The sequence below is a fragment of the Acipenser ruthenus genome, chromosome 9, assembly GCF_902713425.1.
Source record: "Acipenser ruthenus chromosome 9, fAciRut3.2 maternal haplotype, whole genome shotgun sequence".
Lineage (NCBI taxonomy): Eukaryota > Metazoa > Chordata > Actinopteri > Acipenseriformes > Acipenseridae > Acipenser > Acipenser ruthenus.
Window position 1 is genome coordinate 43,780,959 of NC_081197.1, and position 27,004 is coordinate 43,807,962.

General features: G+C 37.2%; 1 protein-coding gene across 1 annotated transcript in view; it reads right to left on the bottom strand.

Moving 5' to 3' along the window:
- LOC117405351 (anosmin-1-like) overlaps positions 1–20,411 on the bottom strand; it is a 62,661-nt gene extending 42,250 nt beyond the window's left edge. The window contains exons 1-2 of the mRNA XM_034008326.3: positions 20,167–20,411; positions 9,703–9,750 (exon numbers count right to left, since the gene is read on the bottom strand). Coding sequence (XP_033864217.3) covers positions 9,703–9,750; positions 20,167–20,358 — 240 coding nt within the window. The 5' untranslated portion in view covers positions 20,359–20,411. The remainder of the gene's footprint in view (positions 1–9,702; positions 9,751–20,166) is intronic.
- Between the last annotated feature and the right edge of the window lie 6,593 nt (positions 20,412–27,004).

Below are 27,004 nucleotides of genomic sequence, written 5' to 3' on the forward strand. Positions count from 1 at the left end.
TCGGAAGGTAGTCAGGGACTGAGCAGTGCTGATATCCATGGGTAGGTCGTTCCACCACTGAGGGGCAAGGGTGGAGAAGGAGCGGTTCTGGAATCGGGGGAGCAGAGGTGGGGGGTACAGCTAATCTGCCGGTGGTGGAGGAATGGAGGGGGCGAGAGGGGGTGTAGGGAAAAATTCTAGTTTGGAGATAGGATGGAGCAGAAAAATCAAGACAGCGATAGGCGAGTACAAGAGTTTTGAATTGGATGCGAGCAGCGATAGGGAGCCAGTGCAGAGAGTGAAGAAGCAATGTAGTGTGGGAGAAACGAGGAAGGGAAAAGACAAGGCAAGCAGCAGAATTTTGGATGAGCTGGAGAGGACGGATAGCAGAGGCAGGGAGGCCGGAGGACGGAGTTGCAGTAGTCAAGGCGGGACAGTACCAGGGCCTGAACTAGGAGCTGAGTGGAGTAGTCGGTGAGGAAGGGGCAAATTCTGCGTATGTTGCTGAGGAAAAAAGCGACAGGAGTGTGCCAGGGTAGAGATGTGCTGGGAGTAGGAGAGGGAAGGGTCGAGGGTGACCCCGAGGTTCTTGGTGGATGAGGAGGGGGAGAGGGTGGTGGATTCAAAAGACATCACCTCAGCCTAAAACAGGAGTGAGTGACTGCGGTCATGAAGGGCCCTTCTACGCAGAGGTTAACAGGTATGATAAAACAATTTACTGCATTCGGTTCAAATGGTTCAGTTAAACAATTAAGAAAGAACATGGTTGTAACAAAACCAGAGCTGCCCACTCCTGCTAACGCCTAACAACATCATAATCCTTCCCCCACACCCCACAAAACAGTTTTTGACATGATAAGAAACCATTACCTAATGAAACATTACATTTTTATTCAAACATTGATATTTTTAATAATGCATGTGGCAAGTGATCACCTGCATGATATCTGATGACCTGTAAAATGTTATCCAAACGGGAAATATGTTTGATCCCTATACCTCATGATTTTTAAATTTTATTTTGTAAAACAATGCAGACAGTCAAGATGCAATAACTACAGAATTACAGGCCATTAACTTCATCCTGCACAGACTGATTCCCACTGTGCCTCTCTTGTAAATCAAAAGTGGAAATCGAAAGGAAGAGGTTCCTCGATACTCACTCGAGTGGGAGTTTGTTTTATGGCTGTGTCTGGATATTGACTTCACATGTTACAGTAGTTGTAATTTCCTGGAGCCATTTTACCCTGTGGAAGGATTTGTATTTTTCAGTTCCTGAACTATCAGAGCTGTTGGATTCATTTTTATCACACTTAAGAAGTCACATGACGCACTCAAAAACACTGAGCAAAAATGCATGCATTTAAAAAATAAACCAGTGAAAACATTATGATATATACAGTCCTGTTTACTTTGGGGACATTTAAGGTACAATGGCAATTGGTCTAATTTCGCAATACGCAATTTAAATTAAAGTTTATTTGGTATTTATAGAGATCCTTTTCAAATTGTACATTCATTTTCACATACTGTAGAGTACTCAATTACAGAGGTTAACAATGAATAAAGAGCACCCAAGCCCCCCACCCCCAACAAAAAGATTATATTTTACAAATGGCATGAATATGAATTACTGATTGACCATTGAATGTTTTATCCTGTAAACCCTTGTTGACCATTCCATCCCAAAGTAATACAATCTAAATAAGATTCAATATTTGTCAAAGTGCAATTCACTATGCATAATGTCAACTCGGAGCTCAGCAACTTTTACTTCGAGAAGCAAGTGTTCATTAGGGTTCGTAAATAGAGCCCTAAACATTTCAACCTGTAAGCCTTACAAAAGTCCCCCTTTCCCAGAGTCTTCAATCTATCCTGTTAAAACGTTTCAGCTCTGCTTAGGTACACATGAGTGCATGATGAGCCTTGATAGAAGAGATATTATTGTACAGTACATCCCTGCCCGTTTGACATTTATTTGTGTATTTATTCTTTGCCTTTCTGCATTTCTAGTGATGTTACGTTTATTTATGTTTTCACTGAAAAAGCTCACCCAACTGGAAGAACTAAATCTAACCAGCTCATCCACGTTGAAAGATTGCAAGGAAATGTGTTTTTCTTCCTTGACGCAAAGAAAAAACTGCACATGCCTCGCAAATACACATCAGTGTTCCTTTATGGTTTATTTTAAATCAGCAGGAAGTTAACCTGTTTCTGGAGTGTTCTCTTGTAAAGGAGCTAGAGGTCACTATTATTTTAGCAGGACACCAAACAACTGTGGATATTGGCCAATTGCAATATACACTGAGCCCTTGAGGGTGGAAGAATCACTCAAATAAAGGTATGAATGCACAATTAAATTAATAATAATAATAATAATAATAATAATAATAATAATAATAATAATAATAATACCAGTCTAGTTATGCTGGAGCAGTATGGGAAAAGTGAAAAAAAGTATAGTCTTCTGCAATCAGAAAATCTGTGGTGAAGCCCGCTGACTACGTCAGGTGTCCGAGTTCCTGTAAAGTGACACTTTTGTGAACTTCGCAGAGTCTTCTGGGAATTGTAGTTCAGCATGGTGATGTCATAGTGCTTTTATGGACAGTCGCTGTAATGTCCGTCACGGTAATGTCATAGCGCTGTTATGGGCAGTCGCTGTAATGGTATCAGAGGTGTTTTATCATTTTTTCGGTTAAACCAGAAAATCAAAAGCCCTACGTATAATTTACGTATAGTTAATGACTGATTATACTATCGTTTAACCAGCTCTAATTTGAGGATAAACTTATTTACTACTTTCACTAAGGCAGCGATAGGACCAAGTACCTCCAAATAACTAATCACTGCCTTTTTTTCCTTCTTTCTTTTAGGATTGACTGTGCAAAGTTCCTGTGTCCTCTGAAGTGAATGTAAGATACAGTTTTATTTGCAGCTGTCTTTGTCTACAGCCACTGCTCCCAGAGCCCTTTAGAAAGCTCTCCCAGTTTTGTAGCCATACCCTCCACACAGCATGTGAATAATGAGACCTACAGATATCAGTCAGTGGTGCAGTCCGAGACCAAATGAAAATTAACAACCGTAACCAGATCTGGCCTTTCCTGCTGGGCCTGACCAAACCACACATCAGCGCTCCCACCACCCAGAAGCAGGCTTTTGTAGTTCTGATGTGAAGTCCAGCTAAATGAGCACACTGTATTTTCTTTTTTTGTTTTACAGAGAAACATAATCTTGCTTTTGTATTAAGGTGTATGGTTTTTATCTAAATTAAATGGCAGCTGTATTTAAATAATCCAAAAGAGGATCCATATTCTATTTGCATTTTCAGACCTTCAAAAGAAACAAATGACAGTATAAAACTGTAATACAGTCTGAATCCCACTATTAAGGCCAACAAAAGGTTTACTGTGTAAAAATGTCTTAATAGAGGAAGAGCCCAAGATTGTCTCAAAATTGAAAGACAGAAGGTATGGTGAGCTTGCCTTGATATGCAACTGGTCACAATGAGGGAGTTCACTAAAAGAGGGCTGGGAAGTATATTGCTGCTCTAAACCTACCAAATGAAATATGTGTTTGCTCTTTTCTTTAATATGCAAAAGTTTGGCAAACGTCAAAGTTCTGCTAAGTTCTTGATTCATTTCTTTAATAAAAACTGACCAGATGACTGGGATTCTTTAATAATTTTTATATGTCATTCACTTTCATTTTATAACTGCTTTGAGGGTAAATCTTGGCTTTGAGTACAACTGCGGTCAATTTAAAGGAGAAGGCTAATTTCCTTTGTAGCAAGGCCAAGAGACTCTGCAATTTACTGTAGGAGTGCGCTGGAACAGTGCAGAACAAGCATATATTTGGGAGGCACATGCTGGTTAGAGCCTGATTGCATAAGATATGAAATTGTGAAAGAAAGTGACAAATATGTTTGCCTTTCAAAATGAGTTAAATAATGCCAAGTAGGTTGGCACTGTCTACTCTCCATCCCAATCTGTGGCGGTTTAAACTGCAGCATGAATCATACTAAGATTGAAAAAAGACTGCCAATATTACTATGGAGTCCATGATGCAAACAAACTGTCATTGGATGACTTCCACCCACAACCCCTGTCTTAATATTGATCAACAAATATATCTCACAGCAATTTGATAACCATAATGCAAAGAAATGTGGCCCTTGGGACTCAGCCCTCTCCAAAGCACTTTTGTCCTTATGGGTGATGTGATTGAGCAGATGTTACAAATAACTTAATGACTGAGGACAGGGTGAAGCATCAACCCCCCTTACTAACTAAGAAGTGCCCAGCAAGGTAACTGCAGGGGGTTGGTAGATCAATAAAAGGAAATAAAACTGTGAAAGGAGGGCTTTAAACAAAGAGCAAGATTCTTCCTCTACACTTCTCTAAAGCTTTCCATTGGATTATAGGCACAACAGTCAAGTGTGCTCTAACTCTTTGGTACTAAAATTACAAGAATGGGTTAGTTTTCTTCAACAGCTAGTCCTCCTTTCTTCATAATATGTTCAGCATGATTTATTTTTTTAAACAGAACACACAGGACTATACAATATATGCAATTCCAAATGTTACTGTCCTTGGAATTCCATTTCTCATTGAGACTGTGGATTTGGAAATAATACCAGATATTTAACCAGGTTAACACATGTTTTATGAAGTGGTTAACAAAAATGTTTGGACAATGCTTATTCTGAGTCTACAATGATGCCTTTTGGATTTGGAATTGTGAGCTGATCTCATGCCAGATTCAGGGAATGGCAAATAACTCTCTATTTGTGATATTTGCGTTTGCTTTCAGGTCCTTCCAAACCTGTTCACGCTTTGTTGACATAAAGAGCTGGTCCTAAGGTTTTAGAATCTTTGGTGTGCTTTGCTACTTTTTTCTTCCAGTGATTGCATTTGAAGTGCAGAAAAATTGGGATGGAAAAATACAACTATAACTAGGACAAAGCTGCACATTCATGGACTCACTGCATTTCTTCTGAAAGGATGGGAATGTCCCTGTTATTGCATGCTAATGATCCACCAAATGCTCCATAATGCCCTTTCTTTCAGGTCCCAGCATGAGGGCACCAGTGCAGATTATCATAACAATACCAACGCTGTGAACAGGCCTTGCTTTGGACACTGTTTTAAGGATGACTTAGGTTGCTGGAGTCACAAATTAAAGTTGGAAGCTTTGATTTTCACAATCACTGACAGATGGAAAGGTGCAGAGAAGCTTTGTTTAAATCATTAACTAGTCTTTCCACCTGCATTATCGTGAGAAGGCGCCTACTGGGAGCAGGACAACTTGTTTATCTTAACTTATACACTCTCCCACTCTTCAAATCCAAGTACCGAATCACTGTCTGTGGAACAATTTACACACCGACACTGTAGGCCTAGGGACCCATTAGAAATGCAAGTTTAAATTGAGGTGATTGCTGTCATTTGTTCCCATTTGTTTTCGAAAAAGTGTCTTCAAAGACTGCCACTGTAAACACTGCAGTAAATGAGGTCCAACACTAAATAGTACAATATATTGACCAGATTGACTTCAGACTGATTGAAGTTTACTACCAGCTCGTAAACATATTGCCAATGAATGTTAGTCTAGTCAACGACAATTTAAAAACCCAAATTAACCAATCACCAACACGACTGAACATGCGCTGCTGCTTACTTCTGATGTCTCTGTAATTTATAACTCTGTTTTGAGGTTTACTTCCTATAAGTGAAAGCTTATTCCAGTTGACCGTCAAGAAAAATGCTACTTTACACATTTAAAAATACACAGGCAGGCATGGCCCTAGAAAAAAGTACAAAGTGTAAGCTGAATAATACTCACTTGAAGTCTGTGGTTTAACTGGTGGTGTGAACTGCCCAGTGAGTTTTGATTTTTTTCACAAGAGTCAATTATTTCGAACACCTGAAGCCCTTTCTTATAAAGTCTAGTGTAATTTAATAGTAATGGCAAAAACAGGGAGCTAAGATATACCAATTTAAGCCACCAAATAACCCCCAACAAATCCCTTCACCTACCTGCCTTTAAACCTACTTAAAACTGACTATAAAGAGCAACTTGCTTTTTAACAATATGTGGCAACTGATTTTGACTGCAGGAAAACATGTTTTCAAAAACTGTTGACAATACATACCTGTTAACGTGGCACAGCAGGCAAAATTTCACCATAGATAATTTGATGCATTTCTACAATTATGAATTTGCACAGTGAAAATTGTGCTATGCATGGACACCAGGAAATACCTGATTATGATTGAAAAATACAAATACCACAAGGAAAAACAAAAACAGTCCAATGTGCTGAAGTGCATTTCTTTTCTACAACTACAATGTAAGAAGTATTAGATTCAGACAAGTATCATATACCCAGATGTGCCTGTAATCCTAATATAAAATTGAGGGTGTCTGTCTGGTAAAACAGGCCTTGGAAACATCTATAGTGCTTTAAACCTTCAGACTTTGGAATCCATCCATCCATGAATATGATTTCATCTTTTGATATACTGTACCTACTGAAATAAATCCTATCAAATTTGATTTACATTATTGGAATAATAATGCAGTTTTAATCTGCTGTATCTCAGATACATTTGCCCTCTGAAAAGTGTCTGCACTTAGCAAGGACAAGAGCTGACTTCGGGAGATGAGTCGTTAGTGAGCGTTGCCCCTTACTCTCTGCAGGTCAAAGGTGAAAGATGAGTCTCCTGAGAATCATAAGTAGTATCTAATCTGCAAACATCTGTCCTGTTAACTAATTTGGTTACACAGATACGGTGTCTGTTTAAAGCAATTCCCTAAACAATTTTAAAAAGGATATTAAATGGTTTTGAGACAACTCAGAGGCTCTTCAGTTTCCCCAACGGTCAAAATGAAATGTATCCCTGTAAATATGATGTAAATGTACCCTTCTGTTTAAGCAGGATAGGGCTTTGGAAAGACCATATTAAACATGAAACAACTACTGTAAACTCCCACAGTCATTAGTGTTAAAGGAGCACCTTTTGAAATGAAGGCTACATATACATCTTGCATAATTCCTATGAGAAGCAAACACTAAAAACCTTCAGAAAACAGCAATCTAGATAGGGACAGGGTCTGATTTATACTTTTAAAAAAAAACATAAAAATGCAGAATTCATGCTTTCTCAGGCAATATTAAGTTGTACTCTATTCAAAAAGGATAGTATTAGATACAATCCATGTCATAATTGTAGATCATGATACAGTTCAAGTGGGGCATTTGTTGGCAGTTTTCACAAACCTAGATTACCACCAATCTTGGACTATCTCCTCTAAAGTAAACAGTCATTTATATTACTATAGTTTTGCTGATAATTTATAGTCTTTTTCACCTTTCAAGAAAATGCAAACTCAAGCTTGTTATTAGCAAATGGATATAACCAGAATTCTCTTCGTCATCACTCATTCAATGTTTGTACTACCTCTTTGAACAAAGCAGATTTTTTGAAAAATGGAATAGACACAGATATCCACTGCTGCAACTGAGTTTGTTTTCTCTCGTTTGGCATCCAATATCATCCATAGCTTTAAACACTCAATTGAAAGATATAGAGAAACACAATAAAGAAGGTACCATATAAAATATAGCAAGAGTGTTAATATGTTCCGAGAATGACAGCAACTGAAGGCATTTCATTCATGATAGACTTGTGGTTTGATGTGTGTGTGTGTGTGTGTGTGTGTGTGTGTGTGTGTGTGTGTGTGTGTGTGTGTGTGTGTGTGTCACAGTACCCCCTTAGCTGTCAGTATCTTGCGTTGATGGCCACACATCTCAAATGTTGGTGACACCACTTACCACCCAAAACTAGCCCTATCAGACCACCATATGCTTATGATGCAAAAGAAAAGTCTCTGTAGAAGGCCTGTCAACAACTGTAGAAGAGTTAAGAAGACCTGTCAACAGCTGTCCAGAACTGAACTCAACAGCAACCACAAACCCAAGAGATGAGAGGAGACTGTATCATTAGGGAAACCCATATAAGCTTACAGAAAATACTGTGCACATACCAGGCACTTGTTTAACAGGTGCTTCAGTATCCAAGACTGCACATATGACTTGTACAGTCAATATTCAGTATACCATGTCTTTTCCTGTCTTCATTTTCTCCCAATTACAGAAAAATCAGAAATCACTATCAATTTTCCCACGTCCTTGCTCCATTCAAGTAAATGCCACTCTGACTCAAGCAATATATGTAATTAAACAGAATATTAGGAATGCAGTGCCTAATTTGTATGATTACTGAATTTTTCTTCGTTGTTCTTTTTTAATTAAAATAATTTGACCTTAAATTGAGAAATTACTTTGATTATATGTTTTTCATGTCGAATTCTAAAATAAATGGTTAAAAACATTTAAAGATTGGGTTAAAACATAAATGCTGACACATATCAAGACTAGTTTGTGCAAACACGTTTCAAGGCTGCAATCTATTTAAACCGGTAATTATAAAATAGAAGGTAAAACTGTAATTCTGAAATAGCAACATTTAATTCACATTCTCATGAATATCAGTAAATTCAAAGAAGCACATACCATCTAAAATCATTACAGTTTTGACATGTTATTGCATTCTTGTCTGTACCTTAAACAGTCTTATGCATTCAGTCTGATACATTGACACCATGAGGTGTGATCCTGTGTTTTATGTGTCAGTATTGGAAGATAGCATGCCCTCCACCAAGCTTTATTGAGAAGAGAAGCCTGTTCCAAATAGTACATTTTCATTCATAAGATAGACAACCCATCACTGTGTTGCACTAAGTAACATAAGAAAGTTCTGAACCAAGTTTAACTAATTAGGTGAACACACAATCAAAAAAGGCTGTCCGAGTCACTTGTCCCAATGAAAGAGAACAATAGGTTCTGTCTACAAGCTAGATATGAGGCAGGAAAGCTGGTTGTTTGGTTGCAGAGACACTGTCATCAGTACTATATAGATACTTTTTGAGTTCTCTATCCATTGGGCTAGGTTTTTTTTATCAGCTGCACTGACACTGGTGCTAAATTATATCAAAGAGTACTACTGTATACAACCTCAGTTGTGTACATCCATCACTGGTGTGTGTATCAAGTGATTTACAAAGATTTAAAATAATTCTAAAAGTTTGATATTTATGTAACGTGTAAGACACTATAATTTGTATTTATGTGTCTTTGGTCATTAATCAGTACATTTTCCTACACCGAAACTAGGAATGTTTATAAAAACCCGTCTGGCCATCGCATTGCCAAGTGTGTGAACGTCTATTGTTATGATCTCCGTTTCATCAAAAACACGGGCTGAGATGGACATTTGTTTAGAAAAAAAGTGCACACTGTGAAAAAAGTCACAGTATGTTCTCCAACACTTAAAAGATGTCTGTACTGAGTCCCATAGCAAGTTTACATTAAGGTTTACATCACTGTCAAACAGCTGGAACATTGAAGCAAAAAAAAAAAAAAATTAAATAACACCAAAAACTAATGGAACATTTAATAAAAAAAATCTTGAAAGTGTAGATTAAAAAAAACAGTTACTGACACATGGGTTCTCACTTTTTGGAAAAAGGTGCTGCATTCCATACCACATAGAGTAGGACTGTTTAACTTCCACACTCCAAAATCTCTATAATGTTAACATTCTGTTGAAAGGAATGTAACACGAATAGACTGTAAACTAATTAAGATGGTCTCTACTTTACCTTGGAGCACTGCTTATGATTCTGACACCAAACCAAGGATCCGTTATTCTGAAAAGAAACATATTGGAAAACAAATTAATGACATAAATTAGACACATGCATTCTCAAAAGGAGTTCATAAAGTACTATGATATAGAACTGTTAAAATGGATTTATATAATTACATATGTAATGGTGAACATTAACTTTAGTGCCCAATTTTCTCCCCGATCCTCCAGAGTTCTGGAACAATGTTCCATGGACAGATGAGTCAAAAGTGGAACTTTCTGGCTGACATGGGCCCCGTTATGTCTGGCGAAAACCAAACACTGCATTCCACAGTAAGAACCTCATACCAACGGTCAAGCATGGTGGTGGCAGTGTCATGGTTTGGGGATGCTTTGCTGCATCAGGACCTGGATGCCTTGCCATCATTGAAGGAACCATGAATTCTGCTCTGTATGAGAGAATTCTACAGGAGAATGTCAGGCCATCCGTCCGTGAGCTGAAGCTGAAGCGCAGATGGGTCATGCAGCAAGACAATGATCCAAAACACACAAGCAAGTCTACATCAGAATGCTTGAAGAACAAGAAATTTAAAGTTTTGGAATGGCCTAGTCAAAGTCCAGACCTAAACCCCATTATGTTGTGGCAGGACCTGAAACGAGCAGTTCATGCTCGAAAACCCACAAATGTCACTGAAATGCCAGCAGGGATCTTTAATTTAAACATCAAGGGTATTTCTATTAAGCAACATTTAGTTAACAACTGCACTTGCAATGAATTCCTTGTACCTAGTTCAGCTGCATGAGCAGGCTTAGCCTCTCCAGTCCATCTGAGGGCAACATTTTCCATCATCACAATGGAGGAAAGCTCAGAAGTCAGTGCAATCATATTCTCATCAATAGTTAAGTGTCCCTGCTGTGCCCCACACTTATCCGTGAAAGCATTTTGGGTGGAGTCGGAGCCACTTTATGACCCATATTATTTTGCAGTTCTCTGGTGCTGCTCAATCAATATTCCACAAGAGGATAACCACCCAATAAAACCACACAACTCATACCAGATCATAGTCATAATTAGGCTTGCTACTTTTCGGTTTTAATCGGTAAAGCTCGTTAAACGTTGAATTCCCCAAAAATATGAGTTTGACTGAAATAAATTTAAATTTTTTTCTTACCAAAAATAATCATTTAGAAATCATCTCTAGTCTGTGCAGTTTTTATACTTGCTGTTGTTCCCGTCTCCGTTCTGCTCTGAATGGCTAGGGGTTGCTGTCAGTCAACTCAGTGGTCCCTTAATAGGCTAGTGTAGTTTCACTGTCAGTCATTTCATCCTGTTCTGACAGATCTCGTTGGCTGAAGCAGCGCTAGAATGCTCTCATTCGTTTAAATGACTGTCAGTCATCAAGACCGACTGTGAACTTTCATTTGCCAGCTACGTATTATTTTTACTTGTAAATGTATGCTATAAAAGTCTGCGTAATACAGTTTATATGCTGCATTTTCTACGGTTTATTTGCGACCATTTTGTTATTTGTGTAGCAACTTCAGCTTTACAAGGTATAGCTTCGCTGTGACCAAATGTTATTTCAATTAGAATGTTGGTAACCATGGTTTTGTTGCATGTCGAATATGATAAAGGGGTTTCTCTAAATGAGATGTTTCTCAATGGCATAAAAAGTCTGGGGGGGTTAAGCATAAGGTCGATTTCACCCATGTTCTGCTTGAATTGCAAAATAAAGATCTAAAAAAAAAAACGGTAAATTCTTTCAAAAATAAACGTCAATATTAATTGTCGATTTGGCAAAAAACTAAAAATTGAATAGTAGCAAGCCTAGTCATAATTCCAATTTCCTTTTGCCTTTACGTTAATTCCAGAGCAACAAACTTGAAATCAATACAGGAGTGTTGCTTTTCTTCATTATAAATTAGGGATCACAAATACAAATAAATAAAAGGAATGATTTCTCATTTATAGTATACTAGCAAAAGTATAGTTCCAGTAAATCTGAAACAGATTTAAAACAGAACAACTCAGAGTCCAGAGAAGAGAGAAACTTTCTCTTTCAAGTCCAACATCTTAAAAAGTGCTAATGACTTCATTTTGATTATACTCTTGCCAAGTGTTGTGAAGTTACAGCAACCTGCTTATTCAGATCAGCTATCCGTTCCTGGCAAAATACTAGGCTATTCAGATAGATGAAAAATACACATTCATACAATCGAAAAGTTTCACATTTAAATGTATTAATTACTGGTTATTTATAGTCAGAGATGGAGCAGTATATGTTTTACAGTACTAGTAAAGAATACACTTCCACTTCCAGGTGCCATATGAAGGGTAGTGTATATTTCACTCTGCCATCAAAGTGAAGACATATGTTATGTTTTGTCACATTCTAAGCGGCCCATGATGTTCTAAAATAGTATGCTTTATAGTGTAAGCACATGAGCGGTCTGTGGGTGGTGTTTCCTGTAAAATGTTATCAAATGTTATCATTATAACAAAACCATGACTTATTAACACCTTATTTAAGTTCTGTGTTGCATCTTCAGCTGCTATTAATTACATATATGAAATCAACCAATCGCAGTTACTGATTTCCCAAAATTCCAGTACATCTTACCATGTGTATAGATCACATCCCATGTACAATATAGAATATACAGAACAATTCTAAAGTAAAAAATAAAAATAAAACAACCATGCTTTTTATGTGTAATACTAGTTCCAGAGTACGAGATTCATTTTTTGATTTAAATTAGAACCATCGTATACACAACAAATTAACCTACAGTATGTAACAGATCGTAAATATATTAATACACGACTCCTGGACAGTTTAACTTCAAATGGGGTAGGCTGTACGTACAGCTAAAACTACTGTATCTTTGTGGAATGTAAACAAACTTGAACATCAACAACTGATAAAATAGACTGCACAAAGAAATGAAAAAGCAAATGAGACACAAAAATTGAACATGACAGTGGGACAATCTATCTTTACCTGAATGAAAAATATGGATTTCAAAGGATGACGTAAATCATTCCAGCTACTAGATGCAGATAAAAATGCCTTTGAACATATTCTTTAGTGCATGAACTGATAGCAGAATACTGCCAGGTATATTTTGAATACAAAATAAAAGGCTCCAACCAATATACATTACCTGTTTGCTTTCATTCAGTAAAAGCAGCTCAAACTAGCATCTACACAAGTAGTAACTAACCAATGTTATTACTTATTGACTGAATGCTATTGTTCTGCGTTTGTCATGCTATTTGCCAGTACGTTAACAGACACTGACGAGAGCACATTTAGATGCCTGCATATTTATTTTGTGGTGCATCAAATGTCAGAATCCCGCTTTAGTAAGAACATAAGAAGAACATAAGAAAGTTTACAAACGAGAGAAGGCCATTCAGCCCATCTTGCTCGTTTGGTTGTTAGCAGCTTATTAATCCCAGAATCTCATCAAGCAGCTTCTTGAAGGATCCCAGGGTGTCAGCTTCAACAACATTACTGGTCCTTGTTTCTTTTTTCACGTTGAAAAAGTCCCTTGGGTCGACATTGCCAATACCTTTTAGGATTCTGAATGCTTGAATCAGATCGCCGCGTAGTCTTCTTTGTTCAAGACTGAAAATATTCAATTATTTTAGCCTGTCTGCATATGACATACCTTTTAAACCCGGAATAATTCTGGTCGCTCTTCTTTGCACTCTTTCTAGAGCAGCAATATCCTTTTTTGTAGTGCGGTGACCAGAACTGAACACAGTATTCTAGATGAGCATATAATTATAAACCCATAAAATGAATTAATTTACTTTTTATTTTATTTAGGATAGACCATTTCCTTTCAAGAGTTTCCTAGGAGACCACAGGTTGGTTACAAAAGTTAAAAGAGTTGCAGGAATTACTTTATTTCAACATGATAGTTATTCCAACTTGAAGGAGCAAGGAACCAACAAGAGATTGGTACATTTATACATATGGGATTTGTCCAAAACTGGTGAGATACTGGTCTCTGGTAGTTGATTCTTTGTCTAGAATTATTGGAAGTGTTATACCATTGGACCAAAAGATATCTTTTGAACTATTTTATTGGCAACCCATGGGACAAATCTCAGAAACGATTTTTATTTGTTGTGTTTTTTTGTTTTTTTTTGGTTTTGTTTTAATTTATGTACTTGTTACTCACACTTGCTTAACCTATGTATCTGTGCCTACTTGTTATTTTTTTAAATCAAACTAAACCAATAATAAAAATATAAATTTGAAAAGAAGGAGCAAGAAACGTCTTCCAATTTTCTTGGCATTCAATTCTGTACACACCTAAAAAATATTTTCAACATTTTGGAGACAAAAAATGTACGAAAGAATTGTTGGACTCTGTCTGTCTGTGGGTTTGGTGGCGGCAGATAGCTGCTGTGCCTTGGCTAATTTTGATCCATTACAGTGACACTGCAACAGGAGGACTGAATGGGATGTTACATCAGCTGCTGGAAGCTGACCCTGGAGTGTCATTCAGAAATAGAGGATAATTATAGGTCAGGTCCTCATTCCTAAAGTCAAGATCACATTCCATATACATTTCAGCACACTGCAATTCACCAAAAATGAAGGTGAGTTATTTAAAACTGTGATTCCTCTAATTAAAGGGATGATTTCAAGATTCATTCTACAGTGATGCTACTGTATGCATGTCCACTGTTGATGCAGTTGGTCAGACAATGGCTTGATAGAAGAAAGCAGTTCCTTTCAGTGTAACACTGTAGTTAATCAGCTGTCAAAGCTGAGGTCACAATAATGTATAAAAGCCGGGCGACTGTCAGCAGAGTGGAAGACACTGCTAGTCTTTGAGGTACATAATTAAACACATGTAAAATGCACACGCTTCTGCTTTAAGGGCTTCCCAGTGACAACTGTTTAATGAAGATGTGCTATAAAAAGACAAGAGTCGTCACATCAAGGAGACATTTGTCAAAGCAGAACACTAGTTCATCAGAGGTGTAGCAAATAAATACAGAAAGGGCTTGATTTAATGAGAAGTCCATCATGATTTAAATATGTTCATGTGGTGTCTAACCGAGTGAAAAGTCTATACATTTTCGTCTAAACATGAGCTTTTTTGTATCGAAAAGAAAACATAGAACAAGGAATCCAGTAAAAAAAAACAATTTTCCACATAGTAAATGTTTTTCTTTCCTTGCAGCTGAAAAATACCACCTTCTTATCCATGATATTTATTCAGATAATATAGTCATTTTATACATATACCTATAATGTATAGCTTAATTTACTATGTTAAGTTTCATGGCTTTAAATCAAATAACACAAACAAATTACCAGCCTGAAATGTGTGGTGTTCCCTTGTCTCACATTTGTAATGTATAAATATTTCTATATTAAAGTAACACTTTCTCTACAGATTTAGGAACAGTACTGCTTTTCACCATACTAATTAGGCAAGGTAAAGTGCTCCAGTAGCTGCAGCAGGGATATGAGTAATGGCATGTTTCCATCGGTCTGCAAAACAAAGTGTTTAAGAAATAATGTAAGATTATTTTTCCATCAGCATCAGCTAATGTGGAAAAAAAAACTAATGTGAAGGATTTCTTTTTTAGCACTGTGTTGAAAACATAAAATAACAATTGTAATCTTCTGTTTTACTCCCTGTGGTGAGGTTTACCTATAATAAATCCATTTGGAAGAAATATATTCTCATAATATGTATATATAATTTAAATGCGTACATATTTCATATAAAATGCTTTCAAGTCTTTTTTTTTCAAGTAAATGACTAGTACAGAGTAAGCTCCTGCTGCAGTGTGGAAGTTCTATCAAGATCTGGCTATCTTTAATGATAGGAGAGAATGGCCATAGACTGTTTTAGGGGAAGTGCCTGAGATTTATACTAAGAGGGCTTAATTTAAAGCTGTCAAGTCACTGTCAGTAGTTAAAATGTCTATCATCTGCCTCTTACAGATTCTAAAGGGTAAATTAGCATGTGTAGGCATAATGAGTTTCTCCATTCGAATTTACATATAAATTTATGTAGCATACATGTTGCTTATGTTCAGCTAAGCTCCCCATTACTTGTGTAATTATGCTATATAAATACATGAAATTGATGTAAACCTCATGTCCTGCTGATGGGCTTTTTTTTTTTTGCAACATGGCTATGGTCAATTGCCTACAGTAACACAGCTGGAAATCAGCTTATTTATGGAAATTCTAATGCTGTTACATGCACATCAGTGCAAATCACCTGTGCCTCATATGTACATGTGTAGGTGGCCATGCAAGTACAAAACATGTGGTGCTCTTTTAATGGTGCACATACGGTACTATACAGGCTTACAATACATATAACAAATGTGAGAGTTAATGATGCAACATTTTGCTTGGGAGATACTAGTAACGATTGCCTTATCAAAGAAGTAACATGGTCCTTGGGATATTAACACCATGAAGCTAACATGTTAAGGCTACTTCATTTGAACTTTTAGGAAATAAAGTTAGAATGTCAGAAGTATAGGATAGCTCATTTCAGCCTATTAGTTGTGATATTCATCTAGAAAATGGCATCAGTACAAATATCATATGACACACAAAGCATGGTGTTGGGGTATGCCAACGATGAAGAAACAAATCACACAAATATCACACGTAATAGCCTGCAATCAGCCATCCTATTTATACCACAAGGATTTAATAAATGTAAATTAACTGATTAACTGTAACCCAGCAACCGGTAAGAGTTCTTATTGATGGGAGGGGGTTTTGGGGAAGTGCTAAGGCATCCCAGTCATACAAATAACATTTTACATTGATTTCAGTTTTTCTTTTTAGTGCAAACAAAAAATAATAGTATTAAAACAATTCAGAGCTAGTGGGCTGGGCAATGTTTTATGAAGTGGTTCACAATCTCTTTTATTAGATAGTTATCAAGCACCACAAGTGGCAATGTTCTGTCATGTGGCATGTCCCAGGAATAACTTTGCAGCACATAAGGCCCAGAACAGGTATACATATCACAGTAAACTTTTATAAATGATTTATCACATTTTGAAAAGGGCAACACAAACTGAAACTTCAACTGGGAAATCAAGGTCCCAAAGACCAACGTGTCACGCATCTCTAAGGAATGCAAGATGTCCTGGAAGGCAACTACTGATTGGTATGTACATAGTCAGAAGAGACTGGTGGCTGAAGGAAAGACTATTCAGAAATCTAAAAACGCAAAAACGAAGCAAACCACTGAATGCAGGCAGTGAGCATGCTGTATCTAAGAGAGTGTTACACAAGATAGATTGTCATCAGTACTTGGGTGTGGTTCAGAAGTTGTTCATGCATGCCAAATAATAGTATAAAGACATAGGGCTGATTGGTTATATTTATTTTAAAGACTCTACCATAAGAATATGTATGTATTAAACCTATTCTAAACATCACGTAATGTTAAGTTTTTTAAGATCCATGCAAACCTAATCTTATATACAGTATACTGTATTAAGACTTAATTTAATGATGTGTTTACTAATCTTATTTGGTATTTCATGTTTATGAGGTCCAAATGGCAGTATAACTCCACAGGCTATTTTGGATTACATGTAAACAGTAAAACAAAAAAAACAAAAAAGTCAAGGGCAGGTGGAAGGCACATCATCGTTGTCTAAAGAAGATGGTTGTATTGGTGTAGCTGATGACCCCTCTACCCTGGTTCCCTCCTGTTTTTACAAGACTTGAACAGCTTAATGTGAGGAATCCGAACAGGACTCACAATACAACAGCTAGCATCGCAACTTATCTTACAATACAGGACTGCTTTTGAAGTGAACGACACTAAGGTGTACCTTATGTCAACCTAATTCTTGCCTTGTACGCAATCCACAGAACTTTCAGGACAGTCATTTTAAGTGTTCATAAACATTCTTTTAGGTTAAACAGAGCTTTGAAAACTTTGAATATACCAATACAGAGTCACTAAAACTGTTGAAAAGATTTCATGATCTGCAAACTTATGGGCTTGCATTCCTGGTCTGACTTTCCCACTTTCCCATTTTTTCTCACAAATTAAGCAGAATTAAATTGTTTACATAACATATCTACAGGCCCAAGGCCATGTGCTCTAAAGCCAACAAATTAAATAATCAGAAAATCTGAAAGCTCTTCTGTACCCAGGCTTTTTATTATCATTATAAAAAAAAACATAACTGCTGTCACATACCACTGCTGCTGACATGTCATCTGGCTTTATATCCTAATCTGTGCTAATTAAATATCATACTATATTGCACTGCACTCTGTAATTCTCACAACCCAATTACTGATATGTTTGTAAAGCCAGTTTGTAATATGTGATCTGATTGTAATATAAAGTTATAATAACAATGTATTCAGCCCAGCTTGTTATTGCAGCATTTTTCTTTACCCTATTAAACTGGTGAACCACAAAAATGTCAAGAGGCTACATTACTTTATGCTTTTAACAACTTATATTTGCTAATTAAACATGAGCACACTACAGTACTTGCAATCTGTGCCCGTCATTGTGGTAGGTTGCAATTAGATTTGTGTGTGTGTGTGTGTGTGTGTGTGTGTGTGTGTGTGTGTGTGTGTGTGTGTGCGCGCGCGCGTGTAACTGCTTTATTCGGAGCGCAGTAAACCAAATGGAATCTATTTGTAGAAAAAGGCGCCCAAGAATTTATAGCCAGACAGAGGAAGCAACAAAGATCTATTGCTACCTTTCACAGAACTCCCGAGAGCGAACACTGTGTCCACTGAAGTATGCAAAACAACCGACACAACCTCAGGAACGGGATTAGAAGATGTGAAATCTCAAATATTTTACTCCCCGAGCACGGCAATTTAAAGGGATTCCCATACCAGTGAACTCAAAATGTGTTTGACTATTTAAAGGTCCGACATTCAGAGGTTTGCAAATGTATATATCTATGTCCTGTAAGCATTTTAAGAAATAAAATCAAATGTTTAATTTATTAACATTATAAACCAGTTGTTATATAATAAAATACCCTTTAGTGCAAATAACATATTATAACTTAGGCTATATTCTCCATAAATTATTATAATTAAATATGTGTATTACGAAAGCTTCTTAGTAGCTTGTAGCGTACCGTGAAATGTTGATCTAACCTCAGCCAAATTACATTTTGTTTCCCGAATTAAAGCGACATGGCTCACCAAGACTTTCTGGTATTATCTTTCTGATAGCCTATTTTAATCTCATCAAAAACAGTGTGCCAACAGCGTTCAAATAAACCACAACTCACTGAACCCTGTATGTATTTGTGTTCCTATCTAGCAGAGGGGGGTTCAAATTTGGAAATCAGTTGTAGACATAACAAAATGTATTTTTTCAAAATATAAAATGATTAACTTAACTGGCATAACTTGTGCATTGAATCTTGAATTTTATAACTGTGATTTGTATTCACCGACAAACCCGGCGAAATCCAGAATGACATAACACACCCAAATATAAGGAAAAAAACAACTAAATCAATAATAAGGCGACAGAAGAATGCCAACTTCCTATTAAAATCAATTGATCCCAACTATATTTTAAGTGTGCAACTATATGTGACATCTCAAAGACATATATAACTGTAATATTAATCATTGATCTCATATATCAATAATGTTACTTTCGTTTACAATTTAACAAAATGTCAAAATAGATGCATATATCCCAACTGCGCCCCACTGAAGTCAACAAGTGTTGCAAGGAACATCAGAACTCTTGGATCAAGTTTTGATCTCATTGTATATCACCATCCTTACGGTGTAGTAGGCTACCAAATGCAATTCTTCATAAAACCCCAGATATAACATGGATATATGAATACAATATATTCTTAACAGAACATCGAACGTGTGTTAATCAAAACAACGGGTTTATATTTCTCTAAACCGTTGGACAGTTCTTCAATTTAGTGTTAGAAAAATCATCAGTCATGTCGCCAGACGACTTATCTAGGCTATCTTTAATGCGCTTTTTCAACAGAAATCCACCGATTTAAAACTAGTCAGTGTATTTAGTACAATAGCCAACTTTATGTGTTCTTTACACCACTGTTTAGCTAATTCAACAAGTTATGTTCTGTAAAATCGACCCGCTTTTATTGCACTTCGACTCTTGTGGACTTTTCCTCATGAGTGACACTTGGATTATCTACAATGGAAGAGCATGCTGCAGCTTTTCTACATCAATGTTTTTGTAGGTGACGTATCTTTAATCATCGCAATTGATAATGAACAGGATGAACAATTACATAAATTAATGATATTAGCATTGAACGTTGTCCATTTCTATCCAAAAAGAAATATCACTAATCTGCACATCGCAGGTTCAACAAGATAAATGCAGTGACAACTGCAAAAAAATAATTAATAAATACAAATAATAATTTGAAAACCCGTCACACTGAGATGTAAAATATTACTAGTTCCTCTACCTGAAAATGTTTGAAAAAAGCAGAGATGCGAGTGATGTGCAGGCTCAGGCATCGGGATGTGCATCTTGCCCTGTAAATACTGCCAGTGAAGAAAGACTCATCCTGCTTCCAAGCACCGGCATCAGCCCAGCTCCAGGAGGCTGTAATCCACAGAAATAGGGTCAGATACAAACTGGGATTCCTTACAAACATTGTGTGACCGAGGTGCTTTTATCTCTAACACTGATCAAGCTAAACTGCGTGTGTCCCTGCTGGAGAAACTAAAGAAACTTCAATAATCCACAGGGGAGGAGTCATATAGCGGCAGGTGGCGCCCCATTGGAGAGGGCGAGGATGAGTGGCAGTTCAGGCAAGCGGTCTTACTGCAAGCTGGTCACACGAGCTTTAAAATACATGCAACATTCTGAAGCAGGACTGTGTTCAATGCTCTCACTAAAATGTGGTTTAGAACTGCACGACTGAGGTCAATAATGACCACCGCTCTGAAGTTAAAGACCAACTTGTCCCTGATACAAAATATAATAACTACTGTGAAATACACGTTTATGTGTATTTATTACGAATTACAAAAACGTTATGTAAATGAAGGAATCCAATAGTGTATACATTTGTATTCCACTTACAAATGCATTTTATTTGAGTCAACTATTGGATTCCTTCATTTACATCACGTTTTTGTAATTCAGAATAGTATCGATAGAGTGTATATGTATGTACGTATTTATTTAAGAAGCAGAAATCCTGTACAGAAGAAATGTTGCCAGAATTTTTGTATAATGCAGCACTGGAAGTAAAGTCATTTCTATAGTAAGTCGCCATACTATTTTATTTGATTTGCCTGTAGGAAAGCCTTGTTCTATCCCCATTATAAATGTAAATCTTGTTATAAACGTTTTGTAAATCTGGTAAGAGGAAGTAATTGATATTGCTTCTAAACACTGAAAGAACAACTCTTACTTTGGCATTTTGCCGTTTTTAATAAAGTTTAGTGTGCCTCTTTAAATAACTTCGACTTCAATATGCCTGACCTTGAGCTTTTTGTGGTTCTTCTGATGCAAACACACTGAAGCTACCATCTTTTTCCTGATTTTTAGCATCATCCACGCCCGTCTGCTCATCTGAATGAGTTATGTCCCAATTCAGTTAAAGGGACAGGTATATCCTCCACATGTTCATAACACTTACTTTTGTATGTCCGACAGTATGTGTGTTCTCTATCATTCGCTAATACTGCTTCTGCATAGCCTGTGCAGCATAGGTCATTATTTACCACCCTTACACAACAAACTAGCAACAATGTCCTTTTCACATGGATCTGCTTTTAAATGCTACTTTTCTGTAGTAAGGTGGTAATGTCATCTAATTATTGTTTCACATTTGTTCAATGACACATTTCCATTTGTACATTTTGTATAACTGCTAATTAATTGCCAACCACCGTATGATGTATCGTTTTCAGTCCGAAGTTTAAAACCTGCTTCTCATGCCCTTTCCATTGTAAACTCATTTGGTAACTTTGTTGGCGTTGGAGGGATTCATCTCTGCCAGTCTGAATCCTAACTGGGGCTGACAAGAGTCCCAGTTGAAATGGATTTGATCTCGATCTGTTGGAAAGTGGCTGATGGGAAAATGGCATACAAAGGGTGGCCATGTACTAGGATAGGTGCTCTATAGTAAAAAGGACCCTTTAGTGGATTAGTTTGGAGAACATAAAGTAGGGTTGAAACCCTGCCTCCACCAGTAACAATAGTGCCAGGCTCATAGGTGCTCATTGCTAGTGCAACAAATGTACAATGCTGGATAGCCATGGCTTTAAAAAGCAAGCAGTTTCCCTTTAATGAAAGTACAGCTATCTCTTTTTGGCTCCTGATTTAGGTCAAACTCTAAAAAAACAGCATGCTTTTATCAAGAAAAACAGCATTAGCTGACCGGTATAAACCCACATTCTACATTCAATTGCCATGGAAGCCTGAAGCCATTAATTGAATCAGACCTGACTTACATAATAAAAAGATTTAACAAAACCTGTAAAGCTTCTTGTTGTTTAATCATGCATACTGTAGAATTACTTCTGAATGTGAGTGTTGATGTTTAAGTTGACGCTCGGTTAACAGACTGGAAATCTCTTTCATTTTCTGCCAACTCTTCCAAATCGACACAAATCAGTTGTTTTCCTGTAAATATCTGCATATCATATTTAATTTTTTTGTTACACCCCTCCCCCTGCCAATATTCACTCTTTTGTGTATGGTCAAAAGTTTTGCATCATTTAGAATTTTAGGATTGAAAAAGTGCCTTGCAAAAGTATTCAGACACCTGACCAATTCTCTCATATTACTGAATTACAAATGGTACATTGAAATTTCGTTCTGTTTGATATTTTATTTTAAAACAGCGAAACTCAAAATCAATTACTGTAAGGTGACATTGGTTTTATGTTGGGAAATATTTTTAAGAAAAATAAAAAACTGAAATATCTTGCTTGCATAAGTATTCAACCCCTGTGCTGTGGAAGCTCCCAGTTTACACCTATGAAAGAAATTGCCCTAACGAGGACACAATTACCTTACCACTGCCTCCACCTGTGAACTATTAAAGTTGCTGTCACATTTTCTGGAGAAAACCCCCACTGTTGAAGGATCATTGGTCAGGCTGTGAATCTGAAGGAAAATGAAGACCAAAGAGCATTCTACAGAAGTTAGAGATAAAGTAATACAAATGCATAGATTAGGGAAAGGGTACAAAATAATTTCCAAGTGTTTGGATATCCCAGTGAGCACAGTTGGATCAATAATCAGGAAGTGGAAGCTGCATCACACCACCCAGGCACTGCCAAGAAAAGGCTGTCCCTCAAAACTCAGTGCTCAAACAAGAAGGAGACTTGTGAGAGAAGCCACAGAGAGGCCAATAATCACTTTGAAGGAGCTACAGAGTTCAGTGGCTGGGAGTGGAGTAATGGTGCACCAGTCAACCATATCAAGAGCTCTGCATAACACTGGCCTGTATGGGATGGTGGCAAGAAAGAAGCTGTTACTCAAAAAGTACCATCTGAAAGCACGTCTGGAGTTTGCCAGAAAGCATGAGAGTGACCCAGCTGCGATGTGGTCAGATGAGACCAAGATAGAGCTTTTTGGCCAAAACTCAAAGCGCTATGTGTGGCGCAAACCTAACACTGCCCATGCCTCAAGACACACCATCCCTACAGTGAAGTATGGTGGTGGCAGCGTCATGCTGTGGGGATGCTTCTCATCAGCAGGGACTGGGCACCTTGTTAAAATTGAAGGAAGAATGGATGGAGCAAAATACAGGGAAATACTGCAAGAGAACCTGCTTCAGTCCGCTAAACAACTGAAGCTTGGGAGTAAATTCACCTTTCGGCAGGACAATGATCCCAAGCTCAAGACCAAAGCAACATTGGAGTGGCTCAAGAACAAAAAGCTGAATGTCCTACAGTGGCCCAGTCAAAGTCCTGATCTCAATCCCATTGAGAATCTGTGGCACTATTTGAAAATTGCGGTCCACAAGCGTCGTCCAACCAACCTGAACAACCTGGAGCAAATCTGCCAAGAAGAATGGGCCAAAATCACTCCAACACTGTGTGCAAAGCTGGTACATACTTACCCCAAAAGACTTAAAACTGTTATTGCAGCGAAAGGTGGCTCTACCAAATATTAATGTGTGGGGGTTGAATACTTATGCAAGCAAGATATTTCAGTTTTTTATTTTTCTTAAAAATATTTCCCAACATAAAACCAATGTCACCTTACAATAATTGATTTTGAGTTTCACTGTTTTAAAATAAAATATCAAACAGAACGAAATTTCAATGTACCATTTGTAATTCACTAATATGAGAGAATTGGTCAGGGGTCTGAATACTTTTGCAAGGCACTGTGTATATATATATATATATATATATATATATATATATATATATATATATATATATATATATATATATAGGACGAACACATCCGCCCAGTTGTAGGACAGCTTACTCACTAATAATCTTTTGCATATACTCTGAGAGGGGACGACTAAACTAAATATAACTATATCTGTCAAAATACTTGTTGGAGTTACTCAGACAAACTAGGAAAAACAGCATTTATAAAGTTAATTAAACCAAAGAATTCACAAAATCATACTAAATATAGTGACTTTAAATTATATTTTTTAAATAAGTAAGTTGTATTGGTCCTAATAATTGCTACCATGTGTTATTATTTATTTCTTATCCGACACCCTTATCCAGGGCGACTTACAATTGTTACAAGATATCACGTTATTTTTACATACAATTACCCATTTATACAGTTGGGTTTTTATTGGAGCAATCTAGGTAAAGTACCTTGCTCAAGGGTACAGCAGCAGCATCCCCCAGCTGGGATTGAACCCACGACCCTCCGGTCAAGAGTTCCGAGCCCTAACCACTACTCCACACTGAACACAGTAGGTGTCATTATCTGAACCATTAATGAAACAATGGAGAAAAGGAGGCTGTGTCAACATTTTAGTACATTTTTGCAAAAAACTATTTCATAGATTTATAAATTCAAATAAATTAAATTAATATATTCTCAAAATTCTCAAACATTTTTTAATATCCTGTGTCTACTTTAGTATAATGTGCATATGATAATAGTCTTATTTCTAATTTGAATATAGAACTAGAATTGTTATCCCTGTAGAATTTTTCAGCAAATTTATATGTGTGCAGTTCAGCTCAGTTCTTACAAAAGCTGCATGTGTACGTATTGTAGATGCACACCTGTGACTTCAGTTAGTATGCAGGCTCTATTCTATTGATAAGCAGTAAGGATCTTTATAATTATAATACATGCATGGTGGTATCTACAAGTTATGGGGGTTGTTTTCTATGGTGTTGTCTTTTCATAGTACAACTTACCTTATAGCAAACATATATTTAAAGATCTCTGATTTGCCTGATAGCATCTTCACAGTTTAAACACAATATTTTGCCACCTGCGCATTTTCACAGTGGGTATTTAATGAGCCCTTTAACGATAATGGACAACTTGATGTTGTTAAGATTTCAGCCCTATCAGCTCAATGCTGGGTAGTGCTGGCAGCAGCTGTCTTCATCACCCGGGAGTGTGTTTTATAGTTTTTTTGGGAAAGTGAGAAAGCACTAACTAACTGACGTATATGCAACACGAGACAGCTTTATCACATTCTTTAGACCAAAATTAAATCTGCACATTTATTTATTTATTTATTTTTGCCTGGAGGGGGTTGTGGTAATGTTACAAAACTAGTGTATTTGTTCCTTTTACAAAACATGGTGCTTAATTTCATTTTAAATCTAACCCCTTGAGTCATAACCTATATTATTAGATGAAACCTTCATACCTTTTGAAACCCCTAAGGGCCCCTTGTCTTTATTGATTCAATGCCAGTTTCACAGCTGTTTCTGTCTTTCCATCAAATTTAATACTTTTACCATGGTTATACTATGCATTTACCATGTTTTTAAATATGGTTTACCATACTATGGGCTTTACAATGCTTACCTGTGCTTTACCATGCTTTCACATTTCTTTATTACACTTTGCTGTGCTTTTACAAAGGGAAACTTGCCTTGTGCTGTGATCAACGTTTTGCCCCTTTTCTCAAAAGCCTCAATTGAGATGAGGTAATGAACCACAAAGAAGTAATTCTCTAAGTCTAAGATACTGTACCTGTTCTTGATGATCAGCCAAGCTTGTTATCAGGGGCTGATCGAATCCGTTAGATGAGGTTTCTGAATTGAAAGTGTATGAAGCCTGCAGTGCTGTGTAATCATTTAGGACCACAATATGAGCAACACAAATAGACAAACAGTTTACTGTTAGCATTTAGTTTGATGCTGCACCCCGCCCCTTGAATAACAACTACGGGTGTTACTGTATTTGTTGCAGTTGAGGTATACTATAGAATACCAATGTATTTTGCAGTACAACAGAATACAATAGTATAATGTTATTTTCATGGGGAGTATTTTTCTACAGTAATGCACTCACCACTTCCAAGGGATTCAGTTGCAAAAAATTCCAAATTATGCTATTGTAGCCGAAATATACCAGTAACATAAAGTTGTATTGAGACAGGCCCATGGCAAAGGGCTGGTTATGAGCATGTCTAACCAGCAGTTTTGTGTGCTGCATTCTGGCCCCTGCTGGTGAGATACATTTAAAGGCTTTCAAACTACTCCTGCAGTCTCTCCCCAATAGGAAATTGTACTACTGGGCTTTTCAGATCAGGGCACTGAGGACATGGTTAGACTGTAACTCTTTAGTGCCATAGCGCCCCGCCCCCCCCCCCCCCCCCCCCCCGCCCCCCCTTTTCTCTGGTATAAAATTAAGAACTGGCAATCTTAGATTTGGACCGATCTGGAATAATGACAATTTGTTGACCAATAGTCAACCTTGTGTGGTCCAATATGGGCATTCATGTTCTTAATGATATATTCAGTGGGACTGGCCTTCATACATTCCAGGACCTTAAGGATACTCACTCTCTCCTTGGCTTTTCCTTTCTTATGTACCTGCGGCTTAGGTCAGCACTTCAAGCTTATGGTGTACCATGGAATATAGCTCCTCCGTCTCACCCCAAGGTAACTTGGATCAACCCCACTATCTATGGACACCTTGTGACCCAAAAGTGTAATACTCTAGCGGTATGTAAAACATGGGGCTGTGAACTTGGCAGACTAGGCTTTACACCTGATGGGGATACAATATGGTGAAATATTTTTACAGCTTCTAAAAACCCAGCACACCAGCGTATACACTTTAAAATAATTCATAGGGCTTATGTCACTCCTTATAGACGTTTT